Source organism: Schistocerca americana, chromosome 8 (genome assembly GCF_021461395.2).
Source record: "Schistocerca americana isolate TAMUIC-IGC-003095 chromosome 8, iqSchAmer2.1, whole genome shotgun sequence".
NCBI lineage: Eukaryota > Metazoa > Arthropoda > Insecta > Orthoptera > Acrididae > Schistocerca > Schistocerca americana.
In genome coordinates, this window is record NC_060126.1 from 407148295 (window position 1) to 407162393 (window position 14099).

At 41.2% G+C, this 14099-nt stretch overlaps 1 protein-coding gene across 1 annotated transcript in view; it reads right to left on the reverse strand.

Annotated features, from left to right (window-relative positions):
* LOC124545268 (UDP-glycosyltransferase UGT5-like) overlaps positions 1-14099 on the reverse strand; it is a 126168-nt gene that overhangs the window by 66413 nt on the left and 45656 nt on the right. Inside the window, exons 2-3 of the mRNA XM_047124149.1 lie at positions 11996-12251; positions 4717-5297 (exon numbers count right to left, since the gene is read on the reverse strand). Coding sequence (XP_046980105.1) covers positions 4717-5297; positions 11996-12251 — 837 coding nt within the window. The remainder of the gene's footprint in view (positions 1-4716; positions 5298-11995; positions 12252-14099) is intronic.

Genomic DNA, 14099 nt, shown 5'->3' on the forward strand with positions numbered 1-14099 from the left:
TTTAATGAGTATGTGATTTAAATGCAAGATATGAATCCTTATTCATCATTTTCAGAAAGCAATACCGTGTAAAAGAGATAAATTAAACAACCACAGTGGTTTACTCTGAAATGGAAATTTCTCCATCGGAATGAACGAAAGAAAATGCAATACCTTGCCATGAAGAGTAAATGGATCAGAATTAACAAGCATTAACCAGAATATACTATACACATCGTATGACAGCGTCTTGACTAATTATTTTTCTTTCAGAATACGAGGTGATTGAGCAAGCTGTCAGACAGAACTACACATCTTAGTTTTAGTCATGAAATATGCTAGAAGTAAGAAACTCTATACTATAGGAAGTAATGAATGATAATGAATAGTTGTATGAAGTAAATGGTAATATTAATATGAATAATGAAGTGTCTGTTTTTTGCAGACATGAATAATGAAGTTTTTCTTTGCAGGTGATGATAATGATGAAGTTATGGTAATATGAATAATGAAGTTTTTCTTTGCAGATGATGATAATGATGAGGTTTATATATTTCGTATTAGTTAAGAGATGCTATGTAGTTATTTAAGTATTTGTTGCAGTTCTTTTTGACAGAATGTTTTGGAAAAGACAACTAGAGTACATACATATTAAGTACACGTTTCATTACCTGTTAATTCGAAGTTTACTACTCTTCAGCATAATATACATTTTTTCTTTCATGTCAATAATCCATTTTGTATCTTTTCGAGGAGAAGCTTTTCATGATACTAATATGCTATAAGCAGTTGGTTATTAAACCTGTTCTAATACTTGCATTTTTTTTACCCATTGTGTGTATCATTCATGAATGTGATCACATATACTGCCTTTGTTTCATAACCTTGCTACAGCTGACTCATGACGAATGGCGTTATTAATCCTTATTTCCAGCAATAAGTCAAAAGCATATATTTTCATGCCCCAGCAATTATCGATCCCAACGCAATTCATTGCTAGCACAAAAAAAATTATTACCTGTCCCAGCTACTACCAGTATATAACTAAATAATGCTACCAGTTTAAGACATATTTCTAGCCCTCAATAAAATGCAAATTTTTCTGAAGTATTGATTCGCTTATGTCTATGTATTATTGGACTACAGACTTTGAGTAACAGTTCCAATGTCTTATATTTTAAATATGTTTTATGTCACTTACATGATATCATATATAGTCACTAGCAGCTTGTTGCTACATGCAATAACTCTTGTTTTGAATGATGACTTCTGAATAATACTGAATAATGTTTTGTAAAACTATATGAATACTTTGTAAATGGCCAATGAGTGCCAATATTTACTGCAATCAGATGAGTTATGAATAGTGTTTTGTAATACTCAATACTTGCTACAGGTTTAGCTACTGGCAAATGAATGCCACTGTTTACTGTAATATGATGACTTATGCATAAGTGCTATGCCATTAATTAACTCTTGCTTTTGAATGATGACTTCTGAATAATGTATGAAATAATGCTTTGTAACTGGCCAATGTGTGCCAATAATTACTGTACACAGATGACTTATGAATAATGTTCTGTAATACTCCATACATACTACTTAAATGCTCTGTAAATAGCCAATGAATGCCAGTAATTGTTCAGATCGGTTGATAGACTAATGTAATTCTGAATGATGACTAGCATAAGACTTAACGTCCTTCAACTTCTGACCTAATTACCAGCCATTACTGCAATATCCGTATGTCCTGTCCATCCTCATGATCATGGAGCACTATATTTGGTTTTTGCACTAATTCTACGTTGATATAAGAGTATGGATTCTACAAGAATGTGGTGTTGACGTACCAAGCTGTCCACCACCTTGCACGATGGAGATGTTATTATGGTCCTACTGTTTGGTGTACCTAATGTACTACCAAAATGATAACATACAGTATTAATACAACATGTCAGTGTCTTGGCTACACTGATTAATACTTCAGGGAAGAGAAGTTCAGATTGTCTTACTTGGTGTTGTGCTTCTGTAGAAAGATATGGACTTTCGGTGCAGCTACGTGCAACCTACTGTGCTACAACCATGATGCAATCCTTCCCATTCCTTCCCTAATTCTTGTAAAATGGTAAAGACTTATACAGTGCGTTTAAATTTTTGTAAAATGATAAAGACATATACAGTGCGTGTGCACTTCATTTCATTTTTTAATAAGATCAGTTGTCCTAAATATGCTAAAGACTTCTACAGTGCATGTGCACTTTATTTCACTCCTTTATATGTCTAGTTCTCGTAAAAAAAGGCTAAATACTTAATGTAATTTCGATGGATTGCTCACGCGCTGCCTGCGATATGCAAGGTATAAGAGATCTCAGACAAGAGAGCAGTGTTGTCAGCAGTAGGAACTGTGTAGCAGTAGCAGTAAGCAGTTTCTAGCGATCAGTCGTCTGATGTATCGTGTTGGCTGGGCCGGTCGTGTGCAGCGATGGCGGAGCCTCAGCGTTGTAGTGTAAGGTAAAAGCAGCCTCACGCATATGTAGTATTGTTATCTCAAGTCCCATGTAAATGTTTTTAAAAAATCTCTTGATAATAATCTTTCTCATAAAAAGTAACTTTTGACGATCATTCATTTCAATTTAAAGAATTTACTAACTTCTCCAATCCATGGTCATCCCGATTATTGCAAAGAAAAATCAGTTGTTCTTTTTATAAATGACAAATCTATCGGCCAGCATTGCACAGGGCTGTGCCAGAAAAATTTCTTATAGGAGCAGATATATATGCGTTATGCGGCGACTAGACTGAGGTAAGAATTTTCAATTTATTCAGTATGATCTTTCAGGACCATGACGCAGCACTGCTGACGTCCTAAATTTACCAGTTTAAATTCACAGTGAATTATTGAAAGGTTATAAGTGAGCGACGATTTTTATTGAGAGATTAGTCACATTGTATTATTAGTAGGTTACGGTAATTATTTTGTGGGGAGGTTACACCACCCACAGTCATCTCTCAGACATCTATTTAAGGATCTATGGATCCTCACAGTAACCTCACAGTATATATATTCACTTATGAAATTTGTTGTTAATAATCCAACCCAGTTCAAAAGTAATAGCAGTATGCATAGCTATAACACCAGGAGAAAGGATGATCTTCACTATGCAGGGTTAAATCTGACTTTGGCACAGAAAGGGGTAAATTATGCTGCCACAAAAGTCTTTGGTCACCTACCAAACAGCATCAAAAGCCTAACAGACAGCCAACTAACATTTAAAAATAAATTAAAAGAATTTCTAGATGACCACTGCTTCTACTCATTGGCTGAATTTTTAGATATAAATTAAGGGGGAAAAAATTAAAAATTAGTGTCATGCAATATTTTGTGTAATGTAATATCTTGTACAGACATCTTTTATTAACCTGACACGTTCCACATCATTACGAAGTGTCGTATTCATGATCTATGGAACAAGTATTAATCTAATCTAATCTCTAATCTCTGCTTAGACAGTTGTCGGGGGGGTGGCAGCTACTGTACTCCCAAGGCATTATAGGCCATGCTGGTGGTAGGAGTCTTCTCATCAGTGAAGGTGAAGAAGGGATCTTGGCGCCCAAGACCTCCAGGCTGATCAGCTTTTGCATCGTAGATCAGAGTCGTCTAGGTGGACTGGATATGGAGCGTCACAGGTCCCATCTCGGGGTTAGCTAGCTATGAACTGAGAACTGGGCTTTGGAAGTTAGACTGTTTATAGCACTTGGTCTATGTCAATGACATTATTGTGTGGCATGGATGACTGAATGTCTCCTAGTTTTCTGAACCGCATACCACTCTGTACCACACCGTGTTCTCCCAACTCCTCGCTTCAGGCTTTTAGTTCAGTTATTTCTGCAGCATCTGTGTGCTGTAGAGCCACTTTTGCTGTTACTTCACTGTCCATGGTCAAGGGTATGATGCTATGCTCCCTTCTCATTAAAGCCACTCTGCTGCATCGTTACCTTGGTCCTCTAGTTTGTATGGTTTGTGCAACTAAGTCGCTGATGTGCCCTTACTACAAGTGATACCGGCTGTTCTTCCTTGTTGCCGTTCCGATCTAGGTATTGTGTACTAGCCCGCCTTGGCTTCAACTCTGCCGCTGGCGCCCCAGGGAAAACTTTAAAAAATTTTCACATTCACCCGAATTACCATTCTGGGGCGCAAGAAGGAGAAATACCCCGCGACTATACGAAGAATGCAGTAATTCCTATCCCAAAGAAGGCAGGTGCTGACAGGTGTAAACATCATGAAATCATCATTTTAATACGTCGTGTCTGCAAAACGCTGACGCGAATTTATTACAGAAGCGCGTAAATGCTGATAAAAACCAACTCGAGAATCAGTTGTAATTTTTGGAGAAATATAGGAAAATGCGAGGCAACATTGACCCTACAACTCATCTTAGAAGATAAGCTGAAGGAACGCAGACGTACATCAATAGCATTTGTTGGCTTAGAGAAAGCCTTTCACAATGTTCACTAGGCTACAGTCTTAAGTCATGAAGGCAGTAGAGATAAAATAAAGGGAGAGATACATTATTTACAAGCAGACTACATTTATCGGATCCATGATACGCAGAATAGCAGCTGAACTCCGTTCCATAGGTGGACCAACAATCTATTAGGCGGGTGACATAATTTTTTGGGCTCATCAATAAATTTTGTAGACAGTGCACTTTCAGATCATATAAAAAGAGGACTCACCTGTGGCAGCTTTTTCGGTAGACTGACATGCATCCCCCCAACTTCGACCATGGCAGGTACAAGCGGTTTCGGGTAGAACAGACTAAAGTGGCTGTTGGTGAGCACCATGGAAGTCCTCTTTTCCATCTCGAATAGACTGGGCATCTTCAGATCGGGCAAGTACTTCTGCACCAGGGCTTCCTGCCTGGGCATCATGTACATCTCGCGGATCACCTTACAGAACAATACGTACAAGGTGTTGTGCAATCTCTCGAAGAAAGTCATGTGGTCGGTGTAAGTAAGAAACGTGTCAGGCACGTAAGAATATGGACTTGGATTTCCGACAATGTCACCTTGCCACGCACTCGGCGCGAACGTGGTGAATCCTATGACGGGAATATCGAATTTGTGTGCCAGGGGCAGGAAGCACTCGCAGAAGAATTCTTCCATGATCATGACGTCGAACTTGTCACCAGATTTGAGCAGCCGCTTAAAGTTTTCATCTTGAAGGTAGACCTCGCACGAGTTTACTCCGTAGTTGACCAGCTCAACGAACATTTGAAAATCGTTTGTCTTTCCGAGATCAAATAAGCCTGACGTATCTGAAAATAAAGGAGAAAAAATAAATCCTTCATCGCTGTTGCTTGAATAAGTAGATGATCAGATATTTCACAGCTATTATTTTGGAAAGTAAATACAGGATTATTTGATACTATAGATCGGACATCCTTTTTTGACCTGTATGCATACAGAGGAGATACTCAGTAATGTAGAGCATGTCATTATGCAAGAATAAATAATACATTTTTGAAAAAGATTTCAGCTGCACAGATACTGAAGGGTATGGTCTTCATCCGTATGGAATAAGTCAAAATATTTTAAACATATCTTCATTTAAGACGTAATAAGAAATTTGTCACAAAACATGTAAATGAATACTACACTTTGGTTTAAATCATAATTCTTGAGCTATTGTAGCCACGCATTATTAAACGGAAGAAAGAGTTTACAGCACTTGTTTGCATTGACCAAATTGCAAAACTGAAGATATTCTGAAATCAGATTTTATGTAACATATTACTTAATATTTTTAAAAGTATATACATATCAACTGGGCCATTTCCAATGGGCCAGGAGGAGCTGACCGCAAATTAATCTTTTAGGCTCCTCTTAAACTGAACATTATTGGTATGTTACTTGACTTTTTATAGTTGCTGGTAAGTTAATATAAACGCGTGTTCACATATACCGAGGAAAGCTATACAAGAAAATAAGTGTCTTTAAATTTCTTACCTCTAGTTTCGATTTCAGGAACTGAGTTGTTAGTCTGAAAAAGATATATTATTTACAAGGAATTTCATTAAGGAATAAGTATATGTGATACACGCAGTGCTTCGATATGAACTCGAAAGATGGTATAATCTTTTTGCCTGTATAGGTAAGGAATGTCTTCCTTCGCATCCCACCAGGAGCGTGCGCCCTCACGCTGACTTAATGGCATTGCGCAAGAGCTCGCTCTAAGTCATCTACTACCGACAACAGCGGGATCTCCTTTATAGGACGAGTGCTTCCAGTACTGTAGTAAGTGGATACTTTTAACATTTGCTGAAGCTGAATGTGATTTTGAGCAGTTGTGTTATTCTCTATTCTACCATCTTAGATGCTCGCGCGGATCTGGTGGAAGACGACCTGTCTGCTATCTGTGTCTACAGAATTCACGTGCAAGGCTGGATTAGAGAGAAGTAGTCATCGGTGCTTATTGGATTTATTTAATGAGCATCTTAGTGTGTAGACTGTATGAACAGTTATTAGTGGCTATCCGCTGTGCTGTGGTTGCTTTAAGGAGTTTACCGGTTCCCACTTGCTACTTACTTTGCTAAATTTGCTTATGCCACAGTTATTATGGGTGGGTTGTCTAATTCCGGTATGTCAGGTTTGAGCCCTGTTATTACTTTATGAATATAGTCTGTTCTGGCTGTGTGTAATTTATTTTGTACTCACTATTAATATAAGTTTAGTTTTGCTATCTGTTATTTTAAGTTAACATATGCGAGCGTTGTTGTTTAAATTTTATTTCTGCATTCATTCACAGAACTAGTCTCAATTATTGTAACTTAAGGTACATACACTATGTGATCAAAAGTATCCGGACACCTCCAAAAACGTACTTTTTTCATATTAGGTGTATTGTGCTGCCACCTACCGCCAGGTACTCTATATCAGCGGCCTCAGTAATCATTAGACATCGTGAGAGAGCAGAATGGAGCGCTCTGCCGAACTCACCGACTTCGAATGTGGTCAAGTGATTGGGTGTTACTTGTGTCGTACGTCTGTACACGATATTTCCATACTCCTAAACATCCCTAGGTCCACTGTTTCCGATGTGATAGTGAAGTGGAAACATGAAGGGACACGTACAGCACAAAAGCGTAAAGGCCAACTTCGTCTGTTGATTGACAGACCGCCAACAGTTGAAAAGAGACGTAATGCGTAATAGGCAGATATCTATCCAGACCATCACACAGGAATTCCAGACTGCATCAGGATCCACTGCAAGTACTGTGACAGTTAGGCGGGAGGTGAGAAAGCTTGGATTTAATGGTCGAGCGGCTGCTCATAAGCCACACATCACGCCGGTAAATGCCAAACTATGCCTCGCTTGGTGTAAGGAGCGTAAGCGTTGGACGATTGAACAGTGGAAAAACGTTGTCTGGAGTGACGAATCACGGTACACAATGTGGCGATCCGACGGCAGGGTTTGGGCATGGCGAAAGCCCGGTGAACGTCATCTGTCAGCATGTGTAGTGCCAACAGTGAAATTCGGAGGCGGTGATGTTATGGTGTGGTCGTGTTTTTCATGGAGGGGGCTTGCACCCCTTGTTGTTTTGCGTGGCACTATCACAGCACAGGCCTACATTGAAGTTTTAAGCACTTTCTTGCTTCCCACTGCTGAAGAGCATCCTCCAACACGTTCGAGAAACTGTTCATAATGCACTGCCTGTGGCGGAGTGGCTGCACGACAATAACATCCCTGTAATAGACTGGCCTGCACAGAGACCTAACCTGAATCATATAGAACACCTTTGGGATGTTTTGGAACGCCGACTTCGTGCCAGGCCTCACCGACCGACATCGATACCTCTCCTCAGTGCCGCACTCCATGAAGAATGGGCTGCCATTCCCCAAGAAAAACTTTCAGCACCTGATAGAACGTTTGCCTGCGAGAGTTGAAGCTGTCATCAAGACTATATTGAATTCAGCATTACCGATGGAGGACGCCATGAACTTGTAAGTCATTTTAAAAAAAATGGTTCTGAGCACTATGCAACTTAACTTCTGTGGTCATCAGTCGCCTAGAACTTAGAACTAATTAAACGTAACTAAACTAAGGACAACATACACATCAATGCCCGAGGCAGGGTTCGAACCTACGACCGTAGCGGTCGCTCGGCTCCAGACTGTAGCGCCTAATTCATTTTCAGCCAGGTGTCCGAATGCTTTTGATCACATAGTGTACATAGCTAAATTGTCTTTTGGCTGAGATTTGGTTTCTGCCTTATTCCATGATTGGCTCTTTGTTCCAGATTTCTTCTCTGTAATAATACGATCGCTACCTATTTATACGAGTTCAGATTTACTTGTACGTTATGTTTCACAGCTGCTCATTGCCTGTCGTGATCTGGTGTGCTTACGAGTGTTAACTAAAAGTTTTGTTGATGCTTGATGTATTACTCTGGAACATTTGTTAACTGTAATGCTTATCTATTGGTTACAGAAGTACTTGAATTCATACTGTGCCTTATTGAATTTATACTAATACAGAACCACCACAGTGAGGTGAAACTCACCGCAATGTCGCGATTTGAAATCTCATAAATACTGACCAAATTTGAAATACTAAATGTTTATTGCTCATTTTTCTTGGGTTGTTATAAGTATTACATATATCTAATGTATGTAATTTCATGTATTAAAAATCATAACAATTGTTTGCACAACTTGTTAAATAAAATCGGTTTATCTTTTCTAGGTGACAAGTTACTTTTTTGTGGTCTTGTACGATACCTCTCCCAACAGATCGCTTGCTGATGTTTTCAATATGAAGAAGGAGTAGTTAGTATCCCCAGTCCCTCGAACACGTCTCTGCTGGATTTTTCTCAGTTAACACGACAGCAGATAATTCTTATTACACTCTTCTGGTCCCGGAAAACTTTAGTCTGACTTGATGAGTTTCCCAAATGTGATCTCGTATGGCACTAATCTAAAATTAGAATGTACGTAACTACATTGTTAGCACTTTCTTATGTGACAGGAAACTGTCTTTGTTTGTTCTTTATTGTAATGGCCTAGCAATAGCGTCTTTGGTTAGTAATGAAAGCACGCACGGTCGCGGATTCGCAACCCTCCCTCGCCCCCCCCCCCCCCGCCCCCGCCACTTAAATGGCGAATAATAATCTGTTTTAACGGCCAAAGACTTCCAGCATAAGAAGTCAGCCTCACTGTGCCAGTGGCCTTGTGAATGACGGCGGAGGAGCGGAATGAGGTTCAGAACACTCCCTTGGCCTTGGGGTGAGAAACTGCCCCTAAGGGCGGAAGAATCAGTAATAATCAACGGTATGGTGATGCAGATAGGCGACACCACTGCGATAAAGGCACATAATGTGTAACTACAGGACAAGTGGCTTGTAATTGAAAAAATGACGTAATGATATCTCCGTTGGGAAAAGATTCCGCAATTGTCCTCCATTCGATTCTCTGGGAGGGGACTGCCAAGGGCGAGGTGGCCATGAGAAAAAGACTGAGTAACCAACAAAAAGATAACGTTCTACGAGTCGGAACGTTGAATGTCAGGAGCTTCAATGTGGTAGGGTTGGTTGGTTGGTTGGTTTTGGGGAAGGAGACCAGACAGCGAGGTCATCGGTCTCATCGAGTTAGGGAAGGACGGGGAAGGAAGTCGGCCGTGCCCTTTGAAAGGAACCATCCCGGTATTTGCCTGGAGCGATTTAGGGAAATCACGGAAAACCTAAATCAGGATGGCCGGACGCGGGATTGAACCGTCGTCCTCCCGAATGCGAAATGTGGTAGGGAAGCTAGAAAATATGAAAAGGTAAATGCTAAGGCTCAATGTAGATATGGCGGGGGATAGTGGAGTGAAATTGAAGACAAGGATTTCTGGTCACACGAGTATAGGGTAATATCAGCAGCAGCAGAAATGGTATAACGGGAGTAGGATTCGTTATGAACAGGAAGGTAGGGCAGAGAGTGAGCTACTGCAAACAGTTCAGGGATAGGGTTGTTCTCATCACAATCGACAGCAGATCATTACTGACAATGGTAGTTCATGTATACATCCGACGTCGGAAGCTGAAGATGAGAAATAGAGAAAGTAGATGTGGATATTGAACGGGTAACACATTACGTTAAAGGACATGAAAATCTAACAGCCATAGATGCCTGGAATGCGCTTGTAGGGGAATGAGTAGGAGAAAGGTTTACGGGAGAATATGGGCTTGGTACTACTAATGAGAGAGTAGAAAGACTAGTTGAATTATATAATAAATTTTTGCTAGAAATAGCGAATAAAGGAGAAGGTACAGTTGGAAAGTACCAGCAGACCCCTGAAGATTTCAGTTAGATTACATCATGGTCAGACAGAGCTTACGAATTCAGATACTGGATTGTAAGGTGTACCCAAGAGCAAATATAGATTTAGATATCAATTTAGCAGTGATGAAGAATAGGCCGAAGTTTAAGAGATTCCTCAGGAAATATCAATAAAAGAAGTGGGATACGGAAGAAATGAGGTGATTCAAAGAACAAAAAAATTACATGATTTCTTCAGGAGAAAGGAATCATAAACTGATCAAGTCAGGAACGAGTGCGTACCTCTCTGGCCCTTATGCAACCAGTTAGTCGGCTCGGCACTCATTGACAGAGTTGTTGGATGTCCTCTTAAGGGATATGGTACCAAATTATGTCCAATTGGTGGGTTAGATAGTCAAAATTCCTAACTGGTTGGAGCGCCTTGCCCAGTTAGGCTGCAAACGCTCTCAACTGGGGGAGAGACCTGGCGACCTTGCTAAGAAAGTAGTTTGGCAAGCACGAAGACAAATCATAGAAATTCCGGCCGTTTGCGGGCGGGCATTATCTTGCTGAAAAGTAAGCCCAGGATGACTAGTCACGAAGGGCAAGAAAATGCTGGGTGGAGTATCATCGACATACTGCTGTGCTTTAAACGTGGCATGGATAACAACCAAACTAGTCCTGCTACGAAAGGAAATGGCAATCTAGACCATCACTCCTGGTTTTCGGGTTGTATGGCGGACAACGATCAGGTTGGTATCCCACCGCCGCCTGGGGCCTCTCCAGACACATCTTTGCTGGTCATCGGAGCTCAGGTCAAAGTGGGACTCATCATACTCCGGCCAGTATGAGCATGATGAGCAATGAAGGTGTATCTGGAAATGCCATGGACAGTGGTGGGATGTCAACCTATCTACCATCCGTCATGGTGCCTGACAACCAGGAGTGATGATCTGGGTTGCCATTTCAGTACGTAGCAGGACCTCTTTGGTTGTTAACCGCGGCACCCTCACAACACAGCGCTGAGTCGACGGTATTCTACACCCCATTTCGTTGCCCTTCATGGCAAGCCATCCTGGGCTTACATTTCTGCAATGACCTGCTGCCTTTGTGCTTGAGAAACCCTACATTCACTTTCAAGGTCACTGGATCTCTCCCCAAATTGAGAATGTTTAGATCATTATAGGCAGGGCGCTCGAAGCCGCTCGGGATTTTGCCATATTCGACAGAATTTGGCATGACATTCCTCAGGAAATCCAACAACTCTCTCGATTAGTCCCAAGGGCATAAGAGCCGCCTGCACCTACATAGTAAACAAGAGACCCACGTTCGATTCCCGGCCTTGGTACCAATTTTCACTTGCCGATCAATCTATATACATAAAGTCATATCTGTATGAGACCTGTAAAGTCTCTGAACTAGTGTCATTTTGTTACCGACTTGCCCAATTTGTGAATCTCTTTCGCTTGAATAAATCATCAATTTTTTGTGAAATTGTAATCATTTGTTTGTCTGTACAGGCACATCTACCGATTTTCGCCCCATTCGGATAACTCCTTCGTGGTTCGTCGTTTCCTTTCTTTTCTTTTTGTCTTTGCGTATTTATAACAGCTGTGAAAGCACAGTGAAGAATATTCAAAAAAATTTTTTTTGTTTATAATTTTACATGGATGATCCCACCTGGGTAGATATTTACGCTCTATGATAGCATACTCACGGCCAAAGAAGTGTATGAGGTTGGGTAAGGGGACGTCGGTCCAGTTGGTGGGTGGCCCCTGTCCAGAGAAGGGCGTGACGGCGGTGATGTGGTGACCTTGCGCGTGAAGGCCCATGGCTATGGCACGCCCCAGGTTCCAGTGGCTGCGTGCCCCCATGGGGAACACCACCAGCACGTTCGCCGTACGTGCAGCCTCCGGCAGGCGCATTAGCAGCAACAGCACGGCCACCACCGCCTTTGTTTGACTTGGCGCCATCTGCGAAGGTAACCACAACAGAATCAGAACAGTCCGGGATGCAAGGGAAGGTATCAGCTACCAATGTGCGAAAGTACATCAGAGAGTTGAGCAAAGATATATACTTTTTCGAGTAGAAGCAGTATTTGTTACGTTTTCAGGAAATGTACTGTTAGAGTACACCATATTTCATGGTAATGCTTCTCATAAAAGAGTTGGTAAACTACATGGAACCTGGCCACTCAAACCCTAGCGAAGCCCACAAAATCACTGGGCTTCATTAAGAAAATAAAAACAGGAAAAGATATAGACAGTTCTTGCCTGGATTTTTATCGAGCCGCCTTAGACCCAGGAGGCAATAGAGTAATTTTAAAATTAAGAGTATGTAACAGTCTACAGAACGTTCTGAAATTATTTGTTCAAATTATTACAGAAAAATACAGAAGGTAGAGAACATCAAAACAAATATACTTACAAGGGAACCTCCCCATCGCAGCCCCCTCAGATTTAGTTATAAGTTGGCACAGTGGATAGGCTTTGAAAAACTGAACACAGATAAATCGTGAAAACAGGAAGAAGTTGTATGGATCTATGAAAAAAATAGCAAAATATACGAACTGAGTAGTCCATGCGCAAGATAGGCAACATCAAGGATAGTGTACGCTCATGGACGTCGTGGTCCCGTGGTTAGGGTGAGCAGCTGCGGAACGGGAGGTCCTTGGTTCAAGTCTTTCCTCGGGTGAAAAGTTTAATTTTTTATTTTCAGACAATTATTATCTGTCCGTCCGTATCAATTATCAAAGTTCAGGCACTCATACATAATCAACTTCGCTCTCCAAAATTCCAGGGCATGTTCAGATTTGCTTGGACGTATGCAGCATTCGACGGTCTACACACGGAAAAATTTGAAAACGTTAAAAACATATGTTTTGACAGAGCACAGGGGAAACTGTGCGACTGTGAAACTGTTGCATTCATTTGTTGCAGTTTATGTGACAAACTCTTATCTTTTCATCACTTTTTTGGGAGTGATTATCACATCCACAAGAAAACCTAAATCGGGCGTGGTACAAGAATCTTTTTACCCATTCGCCAAGTGCACTAGTTAGGTGGGTCGACAACATATCCCTGTCATGTGACGCACATGCTGTCACCAGTGTCATATAGAATATATCAGACGTGTTTTCCTGCGGAGGAATCGGTTGACCTACGACCTTGTGATCAAATGTTTTCGGTTCCCATTGGAGAGGCACGTCCTTTCGTCTACTAATCGCACGGTTTTGCGGTGCGGTCGCAAAACACAGACACTAAACTTATTACAGTAAACAGAGACGTCAATGAACGAACGGACAGATCATAACTTTGCGAAAATAAAGAAAGTAAACTTTTCTCAAGAGGGAAAACTTGAACCAAGGACCTCTCGTTCCACAGCTGCTCACGCTAACCACGGGACCACGGCGCTCCTGTGCTGCTACTGTCCTTGATGTTGCCTATCTTGCACATGGACTCCTCAGTTTGTATATTTTGCTTATTTTTTTCATAGTTCCACACAACTTCTTCCTGTTTTCTCGATTGATCTGTGTTCAGTTTTACAAGGCCTCTCCACAGTGCCAACTTATAACTAAATCTGAGAGGGGTGCGATGGGGAGGTTCCCTTGTTAGTTATGTTATTTATGGTACTCTGTAGGAATCAGCATGGGTTTCGAAAAAGACGGTCGTGTGAAACCCAGCTCGCGCTATTCGTCCACGAGACTCAGAGGGCCATAGACACTGGTTCACAGGTAGATGCCGTGTTTCTTGAGTTCCGCAAGGCGTTCGATACAGTTCCCCACAGTCGTTTAATGAACAAAGTAAGAGCATATGGACTAT